Source organism: Sebastes umbrosus, chromosome 11, assembly GCF_015220745.1.
Source record: "Sebastes umbrosus isolate fSebUmb1 chromosome 11, fSebUmb1.pri, whole genome shotgun sequence".
NCBI classification, from domain to species: domain Eukaryota; kingdom Metazoa; phylum Chordata; class Actinopteri; order Perciformes; family Sebastidae; genus Sebastes; species Sebastes umbrosus.
In genome coordinates this window covers 15,245,498-15,265,209 of record NC_051279.1, presented here as the reverse complement: position 1 = coordinate 15,265,209, position 19,712 = coordinate 15,245,498, and the positions used below count along the sequence as shown (strand labels likewise).

Sequence of the window (19,712 nt, the reverse complement as noted above, 5' to 3'; positions counted from 1 at the left end):
AAGCTCAAACACGGCAATAAATTAAGTTTATTTATTTCATAAAAGCATGAAATAAATTCAATAGGTTTACTACATCTTAGTCCAATATGATCTGTACAAAAAGACCAGAATAGGAAAGGATGGTGTCACTGATTTGGACAGGGAGAAAGGAAAGGAAAGGGGACAAAAGTACAAAAAGCTGTACTAGGGATCAAATGAAAAGTGGTCAGTGACGTGCAACATCATTGCCTTGTGATTTTACAAAGACACAAGATTTAAACACTTCACCTGGCATCGGTTTTCAAATCATTCCAAATAAAACTGGAGGCAGACCATCTATACAAAATAGTTTGAGCATCAGTCCCGCAAATGTTCATCTTCAAACTATAATGTGTGCACCAAAAGAAACAAACAAAGTTTTCCAAAACATTAGTAAGTCCATTTGGACCCAAAGTACTAAAATACCATGTAGCTGTTAAGAGTCATCCGCGTGATGAATGATGGAAAAAAAGACAGGCTCAGTTTGGGTGAACGTCCTGTAAGACTCGGCACAGGTTAAATTTTTCCTGTTTTAGGGTGCCATCCAGAAAGGCATAACCTGCTGCTGTGGCTGTGTTTTAGCGCGAGGGGGTGGTGGAGGAGGGCAGCGGTAGCCCGGTGTCCAGCCTGAGGAGGTGGGGGGAACCGCCCCAGGGTTACCTGGCCCTAAGGCTTTAGAGGTTGAGTGGTCTTCCTCTTCGTCGGAGGAGTCGCCGGTGTATGCCACCAAACCTGTTTTCAATCTCTTCACCGAAGGCTCTGAAAGAAGAAGAGGGGAAGCATGCAGAAGAGAAGAAGAGGTGGCACATGTGGGGAGGAAGGTAGAGAAAAAAGAACACACAAAAAAAACAACAGCGGCAGCATGTTTCAAACACGACAGGTTAATTATTCCAAACACATTTTGGGAGAAACAAATAGTTAATAGATTTAAATCATAGTTTTATCAGCAGAGTAGAGGAGGGGGGCAGCCATTCGTTGGTGGGGAGCGACAGCGTTAGGGCCGTCCAATCGAGCGGCAGGACAGCGTCACAGGACGAGTCGTGCCCCACCCCCAATCAGAATCCAGCATCACCCCAGAGACACATGGAAGAGAAGAAAAACACAGAGAAAAAGAGAAAAACACAAAAACAGGAGAGGTTCTCGTTAGTGAGGAAAGCAGACAAACTACAGGCAACCCCAGACTGATGATGTCATCAGAACGGGACGGTATGGTCGACTCGATTTATCAGAACAAAAGGATTAAACAATGCACAAAAGATGAGTCATAGCTCCGCCTCACTATCTGGAGGGTTCTAGTCACAGCAGCAGAGTCCTGGAAGAGTCATAAGAAGGCCTAGTTTGAGGCTCAGTGAGTGACTGTTTCTCTAATCTGCCACAAAAACTTCATTATTCAAATCCAAAGAAATAAAAGCCATCTATGTGTCTTGAAACATCTGCTCGGGCTTTATGTAACAGATACGCCTCTTCAATCTCATGTAAAACCACTGAAATTTAGACAGTCTAGTGGCCCAGGACAGGATTTACATTTGACTCTCTGCAGCTCTGCATTAAGGCTGTGAATAGATCCAGGCTGAGCTTGTAAAGGGCACAGTCCACAGTCAGGAACTGTGGATTTGGATTTGGGCAGGGGATTTGTCAGTCCACAGGATAATGCCCTTACCCACGGGGCCTTGCGGTGCCCTTCTCTCCTCCATCTTGGGTCTCACTCCATTCACAGGCAGCAGCGGTGGAGGCATTAGCTGCCGACTGGAGAACACAGAGAGAAATGGGGTGAGTTAACTCTGCCTACTGGCTCTTGCTCAATATTAATATTTAATTAAAAGGGTGGGTCCATCTGCTTTCTGTTTTGTAAGCAAATCAATAAGGTTATTGAATGCTGGAGTCAGAATTCTGCGAGGTAAAATTACTGTTTTGTGGATGGAGTCTGGTGGCTTTGAAGAGAGCGATATTACGGCTTCCGTTTCCCGTCGGAGAGGGCTGTCTGACGGTGAGGTAAAGTGGCTGTGGACGTTAGCAGCAGAAAAACGTATTTTAGCCACCTAAAAAAATCAGTTTGTGTACGTTATATTTGGAATATTTTCACCGCTTCACCTCGCCATCAGACAGCCTTTTCCGACGGGAGACTGAAGCCGTTATATCGCGGTCTTTAAAGCCACCAGACCAGACTCCATTCACAAAAACAGTTATTTTACTTCGCAGAACACGGGAGTTGCTGGTCTACCGCTGCATCGATTGGTTTGCAGAGACCCATGTAATGTCTAGCGGGAAAAAGTTTTTAGAAGGGCTTTAGAAAAGAGCATTTTTGCGCTAAAACATACATACTTTGACCAAAATTTGCATGTTCAGATTTGAACACATAAGGAACACCACTAGGAAGCTACAGAATGATATAAAAAACTCAAAAATAATGGACCTACACTTTAATAAAATGTAAACAAATGTAACAAAACTATGTGTACCTGTCCCTCTCACTCGGCGGGCCAGAGGAACTCTGTGGTGGTGGGGGTCCTGTAGTCTCTGGGCTGCCCACTGGGAAGCCTGCACCTAAATTAGTCATATGAATGGGTCCATGCTATGAGCAGAAAAACACACAGGCGCGATTAGCAGACATCCTCTACTAAACCCTGTCCTGACACTAGCTGATAACTATATCAAGTGAAAAAATATCTGTCATTGTGAATAGCTTACCACATGTCTGATTACTCTGACATTTTCCCCAGCCACTATGAAAGATACTTAAAGCTTATCAGTATCAATAATACCTTGTCCTGATCTCCTTATTACCAGTAGAAAGACACGGGTAAACTGGAAGTGAACAACAGGAACCAGCAAGCCATGCCATTTCAACCAGTGTACGTAAAACATTTGAAGGTATGCTGGATGGTATGAAGGTTTGTATGATGGTAGATAAATCACAGACGGTGAAGTAATAGAGCAGCTAAAGACAGAGACTGGAAATGATTGGCTGATGAAACCAAGTGACTCGACAGACACTGCACTCAGGTAAAAGTGTAGTCATACAAACAAAAAGGCAAAAAACAAACAAGGGGGCCACAAGGTAGAGAAAAGAAAATAAGGCTGAACAATAAAAAAAAACAGCAGAATGACGAGGGGTTGTAATGGTGGAGGAGCCGTCTATCACCTGGTATCCGAGCAGGCCGCTGTTCCTCTCGTCTGGAACCTCCTCTGTGAAGCGTCTTTTCTGTGGTGGGTTGACTGGAGCGGCAAGAGGCGGAGCCTTGGGTGGCGCTACAGCCGATGGAGGAAAAGGTACAGGAGGAAGAGTCTACAGAGACATACAGTAAGTATTATTGCTTTGCATGCTATACACATGTGGGTTATGATGGCTCTGTCCTACCTGTGGCATGGTGCCTGAAGCCAGAGCAGGTGCAGGGGCAGGAACTGGCACTGGAGCGAGGGTGTGGGTATGGGCGGGAGCAGGGATGGGGGCAAGGGGGAGGGAGTACTGAGGATGCACACCCGCTGGTGCTGCGGGATGTAGAGGGGGTGGGATAGTGTAAGATAGAGAGACAGGTTGAGGCTGAGGTGGTGGTACGGGCATGGCGTAGCCTGGCTGGTATCCAGCAGGGGGGTAGTAAGGAGGCTGCGGAGGCATCCCGTTCACCATCGGAGGCTGAGCAAAGCCTGGAGGAGGAAGGGGAGAGAAATCGATCGAGTCAGGCACGTCCAATGACTTCTACAATCCATTGTATTGCAATTATAGCTGTTAACCGGTTATATTGTACCTTGTTGTGTTGGCATCATTGAGCTCATTTGATTGAGGAAGCGAGAATACTCTGCGTGGACCTAGAGAAAGAGAAACATGTACGTAAGGCTTGTTTGTGGTTCAAGGAACTAAAATACGAAAATGTACTATTGTAGGTGATCATTAAGACAACAGCAAACACAAAAATGGGACATCACTGTGTAATGGAAGAGAATATGGTATAAACCTACTGTATAATGATTAAAACTATATATAATAAACTATCTAATGCCGTTCATCAATACATCCTGGTAGAAGCAAATACTCCCTTGAGCTTGTGCCTTAAACTTTTTGTTGTAATTTCTACAGGAAGCAAAATAGTTTAAAACTTGTGTAGGTATTCTGTTTATTCTTTACCACAGCTTTAGACCACAACTATCTACAGTTTTGTAACTGATGTGTGCGAATAGGTTTTTATCTCAATGGCACATCTGTAAACTCTAAGATCATTGACGATATTCATGCTACAAGGAAGTGCTTGTTTTTTTTTATGTATTTTGACACTAACTTTTAGCTTTGTTTGCCAGAGTTGGTTGGTAAAAATGATTTTGTTTGAGAGAGAGTTTTACAATTTGAAAATGTCAGTAGTGGCCTCAAGGGATACTATTGATTTATAAATTATAGATTACTCATTGATAAGAATTGATTAGTCAAGTTAGTATATATTGTACCAAAGCTGATGTTAATCCCTGGGACATTTGCTTTGAGCTGTGCAGGTGTTTTGTGCCAAATTTCAAAGCAGTTGTAATGACGGTGGTTGTCAGTGAACCAGCTCTTCCTCCCACCAGTTATCAATGGTAGTATACGCCAACAAAGCATGCATATGAAGTTGTATACGCTTGTAAGCTTGTAGTTGGAATGGAAAAGCACAGACTTGGACAAAGTATCATGACTTAACATTTCACAGTAACAGGAAATTACTCACTGTCTGAAGCAGGTTCTCACACAAGGTTTTTGCTGCTGCAAGTCCTTCTGGTTTAGGATGACTGGAGAGAGAACAGACTTAATTTAGTTTCACTGAGCCCACGATACTGAAAAAAAAAAAACCTACACAAGCCGAAATCATCTCTGAGAAGCAGACCACCCACCTGATGTAGATGTACATGGGTTCAAAGGCCTCTCGTCCAGAAGCAGGCTCTAAACACCCTGAACCTTTTCCTCTGAGGAATACTTTGGCCCCGGTCTCAGCCTGGATGTGCTGCAGGTACGAACAGCAAGGACCCTCGACTCGCTCTTTGACCACAAACCCCGGGATAGCATGCTCCAGGCCCACAAAGATTTTATCTTGAACATAATGCATCTAAAAAAGTAAAGGATAGCATAAAGATAGATAGATAGATAGATAGATAGATAGATAGATAGTAACTTTATTGATCCCGATGGAAATTCAAGTTTCCAGCATCTCAGTTCCATAGTGCAAACATGTTAGTAAAAAGGCACAAGTAAGTAGTACAAAGTATAAAAAAATATACCAGATATAAAAATACCAGGAGATGAAGAAAACTGTTAAAAATTAATATAGTGCAGGGTAACAACTGAGATACGGGACTATTCAAAATGTGAATATAGTGCAAAAAGTGATATAGTGCTGGATAATAAAATATAGGAGATATACAGTAGAGACCAGGGGATTAAGAAATGTAAAATATGGAGTATAATGCAGGATAAGAACTGAGGTAGAGAGTCTTTTTTAAATAGACTAAAGTGCAGATTAAAGCTGTACATTATTTGTAGAATACAGTAAACACAAGTCTATAAAGGTGCAGACTAGAGCCGTTTGTGGTGTGCAGAATTAAACAGTAGCTCAGTCTATTAAAGTGCACTGTGTGCATTATCTGTCCTGCAGACCGTCCTCCTTTGTCCCCCTCGTCCCCAGAGAGGTGTTGTACAGTTTGATGGCTTGGGGGACAAAGGATTTCCTGAGGGTAATATAAGGTCATAAATACATCTATATGCATTACTGTAGGTAAGTACAAATATTGTGTGTGTATACAAAGCTTTTCATTGTAGCATCATCTTAGTTCATGAGATGTAAAAAGATCAGAGGAAACAATTCTTACCCCGGACTGATAGTGTGGTTTGTGATGGGTCATTGGGGGCAGTGAGGGAGGAGGTGGGTTGTGCTGCTGGTAAACTGTGACTGAAGCCCCACTAGGGGAGAAGGGTGAGGAAGATGACGAGGCAGTTGCGGCCTTCACCACACCGTTGGTGATGATTTCCTTGATTCTATTAACTGCCCCTGGAGAACGTGGAAAAGAAACCATCAGTCTAATCACATGATAAATACAAAGACACACATTCATTAAAGAAGTGTGAAAAAGTACTGACTGTCGACGAGCTCTCTAGTCTGTCCTTGGACATGCAGATACAGAGGTCGATCCCTGCGACGAAACAGCAGAAATGTTGTTTTAACATATAATAATTAAAGCAGCAAGTCGACTAGTTTTTATGATCTGAAAAAGAGAGGCGAGGGAAGTCACCCTGGAAGCGCTTTGCCCTTCTCCTCTCCCGTCATGTAACGGCCTCTGGTTGAAACTGCAGCACCGCTCACTTTACTGATCTGCAGAAAAATAGGTGAAGTATGTCAATAAATACTCCACAAAGCTAGTGATGAACTTGATTCTATGAGCTATGATTGTTCATATTGCTACTGCTGACCTCATCCTGCGTTTGTCCACGTGTCAAAAGATTCCGACAAGTGATCGGGACGTCGTTGATCTCCACCTCGGCTACAACCAGGTCATCTTTGGCCTTTGTTTGCATCGGAGGCTTCCCAACACCTATAGCCTGAGAGAGGAGGGGAGTCAAGAGATAAAGTATGTGTCACCCCAAATTAACTGTGGCCACTGTCAATAAATATGGGCAAGAGACTATACTAATATTTAGTTTTAACATTGTGATAACACTGCAGAATCTAATAATAATATAAACTGTGATGCAGTTGAAGAAAACTTGTCGAGGGAGCAAATCTGTGGTGAACCTACTCGATATGTGACGGGAGTATTCTCATGAGAAAGATGAGTTCAAAGAATTTGCAACCGATAGCTTCGTGTGCCACAACAGAATGATGACTCTTGGGATAATTTAATCCTAGGAGAGATATATGCTGGAAACTGGGCGAGGAACATCTTTATTATCAGCACAACTGTTATGGGCCACTAAGTGGAAATATTTTCTCAATTATCACTACAAAAAATTATGTTAGATATCTCCCAGAGCTTTATCAGAAATGCTTAATGTAAACTGAACATGGCTGTTTTCAGTTTGTCACCCCATTATCATGCAGCCCAATGTGATAAACATCAACTAGGCAGTTAAGCGCATCATTTTCGATAACTGCACGAATTCTGTGACATACAGTATGTCGATATGAGAAAAGGGTCCTGTAGTTTCCATCATGATTTGCACTTGTCTTTTTAACAGCTGTGTTATTTATTGTTTTTACTATTTTATAGTTTTGTTTTAAATTAATTTGTATTCTTGTAAACCCCTTATGAATTGTGTTCTATTAAAGGTGCTATACTAAATAAACGTTAATATTATTATTATTATTATTATTATGATCATTTTATAGAGCTTTAAACAAAGAGAAATCTAACTACAGTAGGGGTAGGCCGTATGGATAAAATTGATTAGCAACATTGGCCACACAGGCCTAGAATATGTCAAACGGATAGCTACCATGCTATTTAAAGTATATATATATATAAAAACATGGTCATGTTTGACAAATTTATCAAATCTAACACTAACACTTATACACCAAAAACTGACAATAACTGCACTATACTATATAATGACTGTGCAATACCATTAGCATTATTACTACTCAGGTGTAATTCATACTGTGCAATATTTTCAGGTGGAGTTTCATTTCATTCTCACTGTGCAATATCATTTTCCACTTGTGCAATTTTGTTAATAGTCTGTTTATTGTCAATACTGTATATACTGCTCCTATTTTTATACTTCCTTCTATTTAAATTGTTCATATTTTGTTACACTTTGTTTAGATCTCTTTTGTTACTGTGTTAGCTGATGCATCTTGTTTTTTTGCACTATCCCCTTTGCTGCTGTACACTGCAAATTTCCCCACTGCGGGACTAATAAAGGAATATCTTATCTTATATATCAACATATTGCCCACAACTACCAACATATGATGGTCCTGCATCAGAGATGATTATGTTTTAATAATAGCCATATCTTATGCATATTATTATGCTCCTCATTACCTTATCAGGTGGTCCCGGGATGCCTATCTGCGAGGGTTTGAGTTTTCCCTTAGCCACCAGCATAGCATTGATCTTGGCAGCCACCGCCGCTGCAGCATCCAGAGCTCCGGTGGGAGCAGCTTCAGATTCACCCATCCCACCGGACCCGGAGCCAGGGCCGGGCTGGTCCCATTTACTGCGGCGGCTGGAAGGACAGGACAGGAAAACGACAAGACAGAGAAAACATATCATGAATTAGGACAAGAAAGGGGAACTAAACTTTTGTTTTTCATTGGTATAACCCTAATCTACCCCTCAAAAGCACCTGCTGTTGACATATTGTTATTGTTGACGTCTTGGAAATAGACCATGAAGAAGTGAGACTCTTATAGTCTCACTTCTTTTTGTCTTATTGTGATCAAGTCACATTGTAAACTCACATGTACTCTTTTAAAATAACTCATATAACATACATGTAACTACAGGATAACTAGCATGAACCAGTGCGGAGCTGAACCGACAAACACTCCGCCATGATTACATAAATAGCTGTCTATCGTTAGCTAGCTAGAAGGCTAATACAAGGCCTACAGAAGGAGGATGGGACACGGGTCTTGAAACATGGGGTATTGCGCATGCGCAGTGTAACTCAAGCTGCGTTACGATTGGCTCAATTTTGACGAGTGCGGCCAGATTTTACTGCGCATGCGCAATACCCCAAAAACATAACGCGTGACCCAGCCTCCTTTCCATAGGCCTTGACTAACGTTAGCTAAGAACGGTGAGTCCAGATACTCGCAGTTAAAATGATAAAAGCAGCCCGTTTTCACAAACTCACCCGCCGTTTTGGGTTCCACAATATGACATCAATATCTTGTCAAACGGAAATTTTCCTCTCAGTGTTAAAATAAATGTGTAAAATCCTCCTTTTGACTTGTGTTGAGCACACAGTAGACTGAGCTGCTGCTGCTGGTCGCTAGCCACTGATGCTGCTGCTTGCTACGTAGTAGTGATGTGTCGTCGCAAACGAGCCGGTTCAAAGAGCCGGCTCTTTTAACATAACTGCAGGTGGAATTAAAAATGCTGTGTATAATTAATATTGTCATCCGTCTACTCAAATAAAGTTTGACTGTGAAACAGAAATATGTTGTGTTGCTTACAGTCACTATTTACTACCTGTACCCTTCTACATGCATGACATCAAATTAATGTTTCATATCACCTGTTGAAACAGTGTAATTACATAAAGCCTTTGTGAAAGATCAAGTTATATTTAGATGATGGGAGTACATGAAGACTGTTCTACTGGTTCTTGCAGACTAACAGAAGTAGGAGCAGACTTTGTTTATAGTTACGAGGTGGACGGCGAGAGAGCCACTCTATGGGCGGGGTCGCCTAGCTTGAGGTTCTCTGTTGTTCTAACAGGAAACCCTTATATGGCATGAAATTCGTTACCGACGTCACCAAAGTAAGGAAGTGCTGCTCGGCGTTCTTTCAGACCCATTTTCGGACAGATGGAGCAGGAGAAAAAGAGAGAGGATGGTCTTTTATGATACTATGCTGGCCTGTAGACAAACTGGGGACAGATATTGATGTTAAAAAGACATGGAAAAGTGCATTTTTCATAATAGGTGACCTTTAAGTGAACGATAGGAGCCGGCTCCCATCCGAGAGCTGTTTTTTTTTTTTATTTTTTTTTTTATTAATTCAAGGCAGAATGATACTACAATCTTCTCTGCTCCACGGTCACTCCATGCACTGACTGTGACTGAATGTTGTGTTAATGACGTCTGTGAGACCAATCAGGTGATGACAGACGGTCTACAGGTATAGAGCAGGAGGGAGAGGAGGAGAGAAAGAGAGAGAGGAGTGCGGTGCGCGAATAGCAGACAAGATGAGTGACAGTCGGAAACGATGCAGCATGTAAAATTATGGTATTCAGGAAATTATAAGGTTTAGTATAATTAAATTGAATAGTGAAAGGGACTGTTTGTAACTTCTTACACGTATAAATCACCCGGGTCGGTGTCCCATGCGTGCTCGCGTGTGGCTACGCTATTCAGACAAGACTCCAACACAAACTACACGGAAGCACCAAAACCGCAAAGTTATATCTAGTGAAGCCCGTCTTGCAAAACAGTGTTGGCCGCGTTCGGAGGACGCGGGGGAGACCGTAGCTTTGGTCTCCAGGTCCGGAGTCTCTGCTCCTCTGCTCCTCTGCCTGCCTGCCTGCCTTCACTAAGCTCGCTCCACCTCAGGTGCATGCGCGCACACTACACACTGCAGTAGAGTTAATAGCTCTGAGAATATCTAGTGAATGTACAGTGGACGTTTGTGCAGAAATAACTGCTGCAGCTCCTCCAGACCAACAGAGGTTTCCCGTGTCTTGTGAAGTGAGAGCGAGAAATGTTATCGTCTGTGACCGGGTGCTGGTGTCTCCCCTGTTTCCTCTAACCGCGGTCGCGAGGCTGAAGCAGGAAAAGCCAACACTAGTATCAGCATTGATTCATGGAGGGTCTTCGTCTGGTCAGTTAACATTATTGCCAAGCAGCTGAAATATAGAGTGATATTGTGGTTTTAGCTGACGTGTGTCGCCTCACTGTTTTGAGCGATGCTTGTTGGTGTCGCTGTTAACAAGCATTTCTGAATCTTACAAACAGTCCCTTTAAGTGATATATGTGCACACATACTAATCATAGGTCAAAACAACGCCAAATTTGGCTGAACTATAAAAGGCAGAAGTGGTAAAACGAAGAGCCGTTTGGGAGCCGAAAGAGCCGGCTCTTCTTGGTGAGCTGAGCCAAATGATCTGACTCACTAAAAAGAGCCGGAATTCCCATCACTAGTACGTAGCTCACCGTTTCCGCCTCCGGTTAATATTAATACTGTTAACGGGCAATAAAACACCACAAGAGGGCGCCAGATACCAGCACATGTTTTTTCATGCGCATCTAAACTAGTTCAGGTGTGCTGCTGCTGCTCACCTGTCTCACTTTTCATCACTTCCGTGCCACCCTGGGTGAGTTTCTCCGGAGGAGCCAGAGGAGAGGAGGCATCAACATCAACAGTTCCAGAGGAGGAAGAAGCCTCGAGCTGCAGGACGGTGAGTCCAGGTAGGAGAGAGCTACTTAATGCTAACTAACCTAACTTTACTTCTTAAAATGTCTTGTTAAATTAATGCATTTATGTATAGAGTAACTTTTAAATCACGTGTCAGGGTGTTTGTTTGTAAGAAGTGTATATTTTTTTGTATTTATTTTTTTTTATTGAAGAAAATTAATTTACAAACATGAAGGCATTGTAATCTAAACTCTATACTTCTAACATACAAGGCACAATTGGATAGGAAAGTTAACTTAAATTATAAAAAAATATATAATAACAAAAATAAAAGAGGGGGTAGAAAATGATTAAAGGAATTATTTATTTATTTATGCATTTCTTTTTTGTTCCGTAAGAAGTGTATTTTGTACTAGGACTTCTGACTGTTTTGACATGCTGTTTGTGTCACTCTTTCAATGCAAACTAATGCAAGCTGGCGTTTAGCTAATTCATTTATATATTTATTTTTAAACAATATTTTTATTGAATTTTACATAAAGACATATACGCATATATACACATACAAACAGACTAACAATATTAATAATTAAATTATACCACAAAGAAAATAGAAGATAAGAATAAATAAATAAATACCTCAAAGAAGAATAACAAAAAAAAACACAACACAACAACACACAACAATTTCAACAACAGCACTCAGCAACACACAGCAGTTTCATTTTGACTGTGCCTCTTGACGTCCAAGAAACTCCAACAAAGGTTTCCAAAAATTTTCAAATTCTGCTGCTTTTCCTCTGGTTATTAGCTAATTCATTTTAATGAAATAAGCTAGCATTTAGCTAATTATCCTTTATTTTGAATGTTTATTATTTATTTTTATTATTTATTTATTTTGCACAATTTAAGACTATACAACAAAACAAAAAAATAAATGAAAATTATAAAGTGCAGGAAGAGGGGAAAAAAAACACTGGGCTTATCTAAAGCCTCCACCACCCAGAGACAAGATTAATATAAGGAAATAATATGACTACATAATAGTGATAACAAACAATTAGGACAAGATAAATATAAAAACAAAAATAACAATACAGTAAATATATTAAAAAAGACAAGTGTGTGTGTTGCGTGGAAGTGTATGGTTAGTGTTTGTGAGGAGGATATTGATTCAAATATCTATAAAGACTTGAAGGCAAATGTAACCAAACAACATTGTGAGTGGGAAAAAATAAAAAACATAAAAACAGATACATGGACAACATGGGGAAAAGCAATTACAAAACAGCAATTAAATGACCCTTTAAGCGACTTTTGAAACATTTGACAGATGAACAGTTTATTAATAGATGTGAAAAGCTACTCTATAATTTGGTTCCCCTAAATCTTATCGAAAATTGACCTCTACTAGTGAGGAATTAAGGAGGATGAATATCTAGAGTATGCATGATGCATGATGCCCTGGCATTACAGTAATCCTTCTGATGTAACTGTGACTCCGTATTTTCTTTTTTGTACTTAATAAAGGCAACAAAATCTGTATATATCATCCACAAAATCTCTTTAACAGGTTAACTGTAATGTTTTTTTCAACACTTTTCATGGAGTAAGCACAAATAACATCTTGACAGACAGGGAAATAGATGTATTTGTGGCAAGTTTAGCTCATTAACATAGTTACAACACTATAAAATCAAACATAAACTAAAGAAAAAATATTTTGTGGGCCAAAATGACACAATCTAATAGGGCCAATATATTTAATGGCATGCTCATGGCATTTTAATGTGACTTGCTGGTTTAAATTGTGTTTTGACCTGTTGGAAACATGGCCACCTCTTTTGCAGATAGATTATTAAACCTCTCAAACTGAACTTGGTGGACGGTTGTCAGAGCTGTAGGTTTACCGTATTGTTTGTGACGATAACCCAACATCCAGCATCCTGTGCAGAGACAGACCACAGCATCTTGTACAGGTGTTGAGTTACTGACCACCCAGGAGCTCAGAGACATGGCCAGGAGGTGCAGGTTACTGTGGAAGGTGAGAACGCCGCGTGTGGGCGACATGGATCAATAGATTGAACAACCAGCAGCCCTAGTTGAGTTTCTTTTGTTCAGCGTTGCATTGTGTTGACAGCAGGCTGCAAAACTTTTGATTAGGATCGAGGTCTGTCATGTGTACGTAAGAGGAAGTGGCTTTTTCAAAAGGCTCGGTGTTAGTTTTCAATCACAACACTGGCTTTGTTCATGCTGATTATCAGAGCTGAAGTTGTTTTCACTTTGCTTTCTAAGTCAAGAGTGGATGTAACGAATTATTTTCAGTAGATACAGAAATGTAGGTGCCATTTGTAAAATAATACTTTTTACGGTTTGCGTATGTATGTTTTTACTGAAGTAGTTGACTTAAGAGATTTGTGGAGACATTGTTATTGTTAGACACTTTACTTATTTTAACTTAATTTTGTGATTTTACACATTTCACCTTTTGACTTGAAAAAACCCCAAAACAAATCACCTTAAAGTGAGTTCAAGTGATGCGTGTACATGCAGGATTCTTTGGTTTGCTTTTCAAGTCAAGAGTTTTTGATCACTGAGACTTTATGATGTGCAAGAACTTTTTTGAAATTATATATTTCATCTTTCAAATCATCTCGTTTGAACTTTCATTTCTTATACACTTTCAATTTAAAGTCATAGATTACATTCAACTATGGTTTGCTCTCTAGAAACACAGGACATTTTAATGAGTTATATTTGTTTTGATTAAAAATAGATTTATGATTAGTAAGTATTGCTAAAGTTACAGTACAGCAGTTGAGTAGGGCTTTGCATTGATATTTCCATCACTGTTCAAGTGAAGCATTTTGAGCTCTTGATACAAAGAAGGGCTGATGAGCTTTGGCAGCTAAAACTTGTTTCTAAATCGTTTCAATTTTTTATTTGTCACATACTCAACATATATCGAACTTGTGAAGTGCTTGGCCATAATCCCTTGACGTAAATAGCTCAGTATTCATAGTAGAATTAAATCATATTTCTCTTTACTGAGTGAATTGAGCTCGTTCTGCAGCGTTGAGCCCTCAGGACGGGTCTCTGTTACTGGGACGGCTGGGTCAGTTACTGGGCCACCCGAGCTGGAAGTTCAGCCTGTGCAAAGACGGACAAGGGGAAGAACATGTTGTGTAGCGGGGAACACGTGCAGTCATTTTATAGCTGTTACTAACAGCTGCTAATAAAATCTCCAAGTACACTGTGTTATATTTGCACCATGACAATAGTGACCCAGAGGACTAACTTTGTACAGACATGATGCTACTCGCTGAGTAACCCTGAAAGAATAAGTTCAGACACAGTCCACATTAATGCCATTGGAGAAAGAAATGACATGGTTTAGACATGGAGTTGTAATTTACGCCAGGCTATAGGTATTCAGTAGATTTCAGTTGTGATGTTCAGCCTTTGGTGCTTCACACCAATAAGAGGAAAGAGAATAGTCAAGACTCAGAATATAACCATGAGCCTGGACAATAGGTAGACATCCAACCATTGTATTTAATGTTAAGTCTACCTATGGGTACCATCCTCCTTCTGTCTTTGGTTACTTGGCATTTTTATAACACACCGTGACAACACGTGCAAAAACAGATTGAGTAATCTTTGCTTTTGATAAAACATGATCCTTTATTCTTTATTGTTAGTGTGGCGCTCTGAGAAACTGAAAGGAAGAAATGTGATGCAACGAACTGATGTCAACTATGTCTGAACTGGAATCTACTGAGCAGCAGTGAGTAACGGTGGTTGGTTTCAAATATGAAGTTTAGTTCTTATATTTCACCTGCAGGTGGCGCTCTAATTCTAAACACCAAGCTGTTCACTCTTCAACCTTCACTCTCAGATAAGGATGTGGTAGTGATGTTAAAGCTGTTGTTTTTAACTGTTGGACCAAACCAGTTTATACTTAAGGCCATAACTTCAATACCTAGAACTTAAATTTTTATTTTGACACTACTGAATGAAATTGCTCATAGCTGACATTGCTTTGTTAGAAATGCACATTTGGCACAGCAAGCAGGTAGTCCTTTTGAAAGTAATATCACTAGACACTAGTATTCATATACATAATAAGGCTGCAACTATCAGTTATTTTAATTTTTGATTAATTTGCAGATTATGTTCTTGATTTTCCGATTAATAGCTTGGTCTAAAACGTGTCAGAACATAGTGAAAAATGCATTTCATTATGTCCAAGGTTATGTGCATTTCTTTGTCTGACCAACAGTCCAGAGCCCCAAAATATTCAGTTTTTTGATCACACAAGACTCAAAAAAAAGTGGCATATCTTCACATTTGAAGAGCTGGATCTAGGTAATGTTTAGTATTTTTGCTTGAAACATTCTTATGGAAATAATTACAGTTTAATTTTCTGCCGATCATCGGATCATTTCAGCTCTTATACATAAAAGTACACACAGGCTTTTGTTCTAATATTGAGCAGTAGAGCTGCAGCGATTAATCGATTAGTTGTCAACTATTAAATTAATCGCCAACTATTTTGATAATCGATTAATCGGTTAGAGTAATCTTTTAATACAAAAAAATTAAAAAAATTCTGATTCCAGCTTCTTAAATGTGATTTTGGTCTGGTTTCTTTACTCCTCTATGACATTAAACTGAATACTTTGAGTTGTGAACAAAACAAGACATTTGAGGACGTCATCTTGGGCTTTTTCACCATTTTCTGCCTTTTTCTAGACCAACAAACTAAAGGATTTATCAAGAAAATAATCAACAGATTAAACAACAACGATTAATAGTTATGTGCAGCCCTAAAACAGTGTCATGGAAATGCATAATGTCCCTCCTCGGCCATGACCTCCCTGCATGAACAAACCATGGGTTTCAGATGAGTAAAGTGTCAGAAGGTCAGAGGTCAGGGGAGCTTGGACGCCTGAGTTGACAGGGACGACTGTTTATGGGCAGCGAGGAGGAGGAGGCAGAGAAACGGTGAAGCACGGGGAGAGGGAGAAGCAGCAAGAGGGGCAGACGTGCCATATTTACTGTCTTTGCTAGTAAGAGCCCAAGTGTGAACCGTAATGCGTATGTCGGTTGATATAACCTCCGGCCTTCCAAGGCACGCAAGCCTGGGTCTCGCCTGATCCTGGCGGCTGACACAGAGGTGTGAAGTCAGGGGACGCTGGGCGCCTCATGGTGGGGTTGCCATGGGTTGAACAAAGAAACACTGTGAGCTCCGACGTTTCAGTGTTTGCTGTCAAACCCGCAATTACAAACTGTTTTTTTTTAGTACTGTGTTGACTACATGTGCGGGTAGCGTAAAAACTCAAATTTGTTTGATATAAGCTCATGTTACAGATGTTGGAAGTCTGTTAAGTGGATGAAGTTAATTCTGGGACAATTGAGAACCACTTTCTGTGATTCATAATGCAAAAACTTGTAGTGAAACTTCTAAATGTTAACGTCATATAAGGTGCAGAGGAATGAGACTGTGGGCAGAAAGTGTGGCGGGGACAAAAAGTGATTGAGAGAGGGAAAACAGATGGGAAGATTGAATTCTAGAGGAGGGCAGGCGGAGGAGGGAGTGCGAAGGGAATCTTTTTTGTGTATGTCTGGAGAGAATGGGAGCCTCTTATACACCTCACAGCGTGAATTTGGCCCGGGCTGCGGGCTCGTCTCGTCTACACGGCGGGGTGCTTTCCTGAGCGGGCTGCCCAGGGGAGGGGCACCTGCAGCAGCCTCACACACTGGTCAAGAGGAGAGGCTTGGAGGCGGGGCGAGGGGGGTGCTGCTGCTGGGATGGAAAGATGCTTGGCGGTTCCAGGAAACGGGACATGTGCTGGATTTATGAAATCGTCAGGTAGAACAGAGCGACGCTCCCGAACGAAAATATTTGTCCTTGTGTTTTCCCCGTGGACTCGATAGGAGGAGGAGGAGGAGGAGGAGGAGGAGGCGGAGGAGGACACAGACTGCAATATCTCAGGATGAAATCAGAAGCTTCTGTTACGCAGGAGGACAGAAGTTATGATTGGAGCGAGTGAGCCGGTGCTGGCAACCACCAACACAAACAGCACAAAGTTTATAGATTGACCAGCCTGCCAACTGAGACAATATTTTCCATCCATTCTGGTTGGGTTGACCAAACACCACGTATTTGAAGTTTATCAAACACTCGGTCATCCCCGCACATCTGAGGCAGAACTTAATCATCTGATATATTGAGTTTTGGAGGACACAGACACCCAAAACCTGTCCACTATACAACTAGCTTTCTGTGCTTTAATATCCACAATGCAGCCAAGTGTCTTTTTTGGAAAGGTTTCGTCTTTACACAAGCTACACCTTCCATCTTATGTCATTTTGGTATGACCCAGGGGTCCAAAAATCACCATGTCTCATATGAGGGCTCATGATTTCAGACGGATAGGGAGCCGGCTCTTTGTCTGCAAAGAAATTCCATTTAAATGGACAAATGTGCTGAGAGGGCCTCGGTTGTCTGCGAAAGGTGGATGGATATTGCATTAACTTCACAACAGAAGCGCCCCCCCGTGGTGTGACCGCACAGGGCTCCGGGTAATAACTGCAGTGGGAACGTTCTGCTCAGAGGTAGCCGGGGACAGGTAAATGGAAACACATGGTGGGCAGCGTAGACTACAGAAGGGCATCACAGTGCAGAGAAACGCACAAGCTGCCTTGACAAATGCTTTCGGTATGTCTCTTCAACCACTGCAGCCCTCTGGTTTTCTTTATGTGCAAATAAATAAACCCACTCTTTAAGTTTGCTTCCCTCGCATAATTCAAGTCACATTTTACGTTGCATTTAACATGAAATTGCTCAATTATTCCATTACCCGGGGATTATGTACTCACAGAAGTTATTGCATGTCAAATCAAAACACAGTTAACCACAGTTAATAGAGCTTAATGGTCCGTTTGTGTTATTTGTGTGGACAAAAAAAGAAACACCATTACCCAGCGATGAAATTAAAAATTTAACGGATCACTGACACTTATTTATCTGCTCTCCCCCGCGGTCTGTGTCCAAATTATTTAGAGGTCTGGATTATTATTCAGATAGATTTAAGATTACTAGATGTCAAAAGCCATGTTTGCCTTCATGAGAATGAGAATGAATATATTTTTTTTGTATTAATGACTTGCAGTATTTGATTTATTTTGTATACGGTTGTCTCACGGTTTCTTTGAAATACATTTTGAATTTACGCAGAAAGAAAAACAACCTCAGAAATTGTTTAATGGAACAATTTGGCCAATTCACACTCATGTTTTTTTTTTTAATGCTTTATTTATTCGTTGTTTGTTTATTTATTTATAAGGAGGTGCATACTCTTTAAGGGAAAGTTCACATCCATCAGCACAGATGCAGATACTGTATATTGTAAGCTTTAGAAAGTAGGGATGCAACGATCTGACTTGTTCAGTCCCGATACAATACCTGGGCTTTCGGTATCGACCGATTACTGATCCGATATCAGTCTTTAATCAATCAGCTGTATGCCTCACTGTGTGGAAGTGACTTGGATCATTCTTTTATGTGTAAGGCAACATCAGGCTTGACTTAAACATTGCTTTCCTAACTTTGTTATACAAAATGTAACAAATTAATACATACATATAAATTTACTGAATTGTTATTCATCATTAAAATAATAAATCGTACACCAGCAACTTGGTAAAAAATCTTCAAAATTAACAGGGACTAGAATTTAAGTGTGAACTTTTTTAATGCAGTAATAAATTGGTCAAAACTTAAACGGGAATTCATATTCCAGTATAAAATGTATATATAGTATATAAACATAGAATTTAATTGAATGGATCGGCCCCATTGTCACCGATACCCGATCCAGCTACTCGAGTCGGTATCGGCCCGATATCCTATCCAGTATCAGTGCATGCCTATTATAAAGTGAGCCTATATAAACAGATTTAGATTTAAATAACAAGCTATTACATCTATTGTAAGTTACACTGAGCCAATTTTGTTCTGAGTTAGATTTCTGCAAGATTGATTAGATTACAACACATTAAAATCTGTCCTGACATTTCATCTTGAGACTGTGTATTAATTAACTTTCTGCAGGTCTCTTAGTTTTTCTAAACCCTCTGACATCCTTTTTTAAGGCCTTTTTATCTTAATTATAAGTATGCAGTATAAGTAACAAATAAGGGGAGAGAAATAGGAGATGACATGCAACAATAGTCCCCTGCTGGACTTGAACCAGGGACCTTAATATCACATGGTCAGCATCTTAAACCCCTAGGCCTCTGACCAACGCACAGTGCTTGTATGATACCAACCCGCCCACTTTTGTCCCATCATCCCCATCCTTAGTCCTTTCTGTCAAACAACAATATTTGCTCATCTGCGTCAAAGAGCAGCAGGGTCTGCCATACAGCACAGTGCAGCCTTTGAGTCAGACAGACATCGATGGGCCATTGCTACAGGGAGACACAGAAACACCAGCCAGCGAGTGTATACACAAGAACGGGGAAGACCTTCCAGAGTCACTGACACGCTGACACAGACACACAAACAACAGTATGAATGCAACTCAAGGATTTTTCTTTTGTTTTTTTTGCATACCTCATCTTTTACATCTGCTTCTCAACCTCCT

At 40.6% G+C, this 19,712-nt stretch overlaps 2 protein-coding genes across 6 annotated transcripts in view; one reads left to right on the top strand and one right to left on the bottom strand.

The window, feature by feature from the left end:
* Positions 1-9: 9 nt before the first annotated feature.
* khdc4 (KH domain containing 4, pre-mRNA splicing factor) lies at positions 10-9,011 on the bottom strand. Of its 3 annotated transcripts, none has more exons than XM_037784887.1 (14): positions 8,837-9,011; positions 8,020-8,203; positions 6,443-6,571; positions 6,265-6,344; positions 6,113-6,165; positions 5,845-6,023; positions 4,873-5,084; positions 4,710-4,770; positions 3,765-3,825; positions 3,377-3,663; positions 3,161-3,304; positions 2,478-2,590; positions 1,679-1,764; positions 10-777 (listed from the first exon to the last, which is right to left on the bottom strand). In XM_037784887.1, exons 1-14 carry the CDS (start codon positions 8,863-8,865, stop codon positions 551-553), a joined length of 1,845 nt encoding a protein of 614 aa, XP_037640815.1. In that variant the 5' UTR covers positions 8,866-9,011; the 3' UTR covers positions 10-550. The 3 variants fall into 3 exon arrangements, 2 of the variants coding, with proteins under 2 accessions (XP_037640815.1, XP_037640816.1); XR_005208865.1 differs by having other exon boundaries at positions 714-777; positions 2,478-2,562; XM_037784888.1 differs by lacking the exon at positions 10-777 and having other exon boundaries at positions 1,621-1,764; positions 2,478-2,562.
* Positions 9,012-10,939: 1,928 nt separating this feature from the next.
* kcnj14 (potassium inwardly rectifying channel subfamily J member 14) overlaps positions 10,940-19,712 on the top strand; it is a 40,262-nt gene continuing 31,489 nt past the window's right edge. For all 3 annotated transcript variants that reach the window (XM_037785920.1, XM_037785921.1, XM_037785922.1), the window contains exon 1: positions 10,940-11,111. The gene's annotated coding sequence lies outside the window, so the exon portion shown is untranslated. The remainder of the gene's footprint in view (positions 11,112-19,712) is intronic.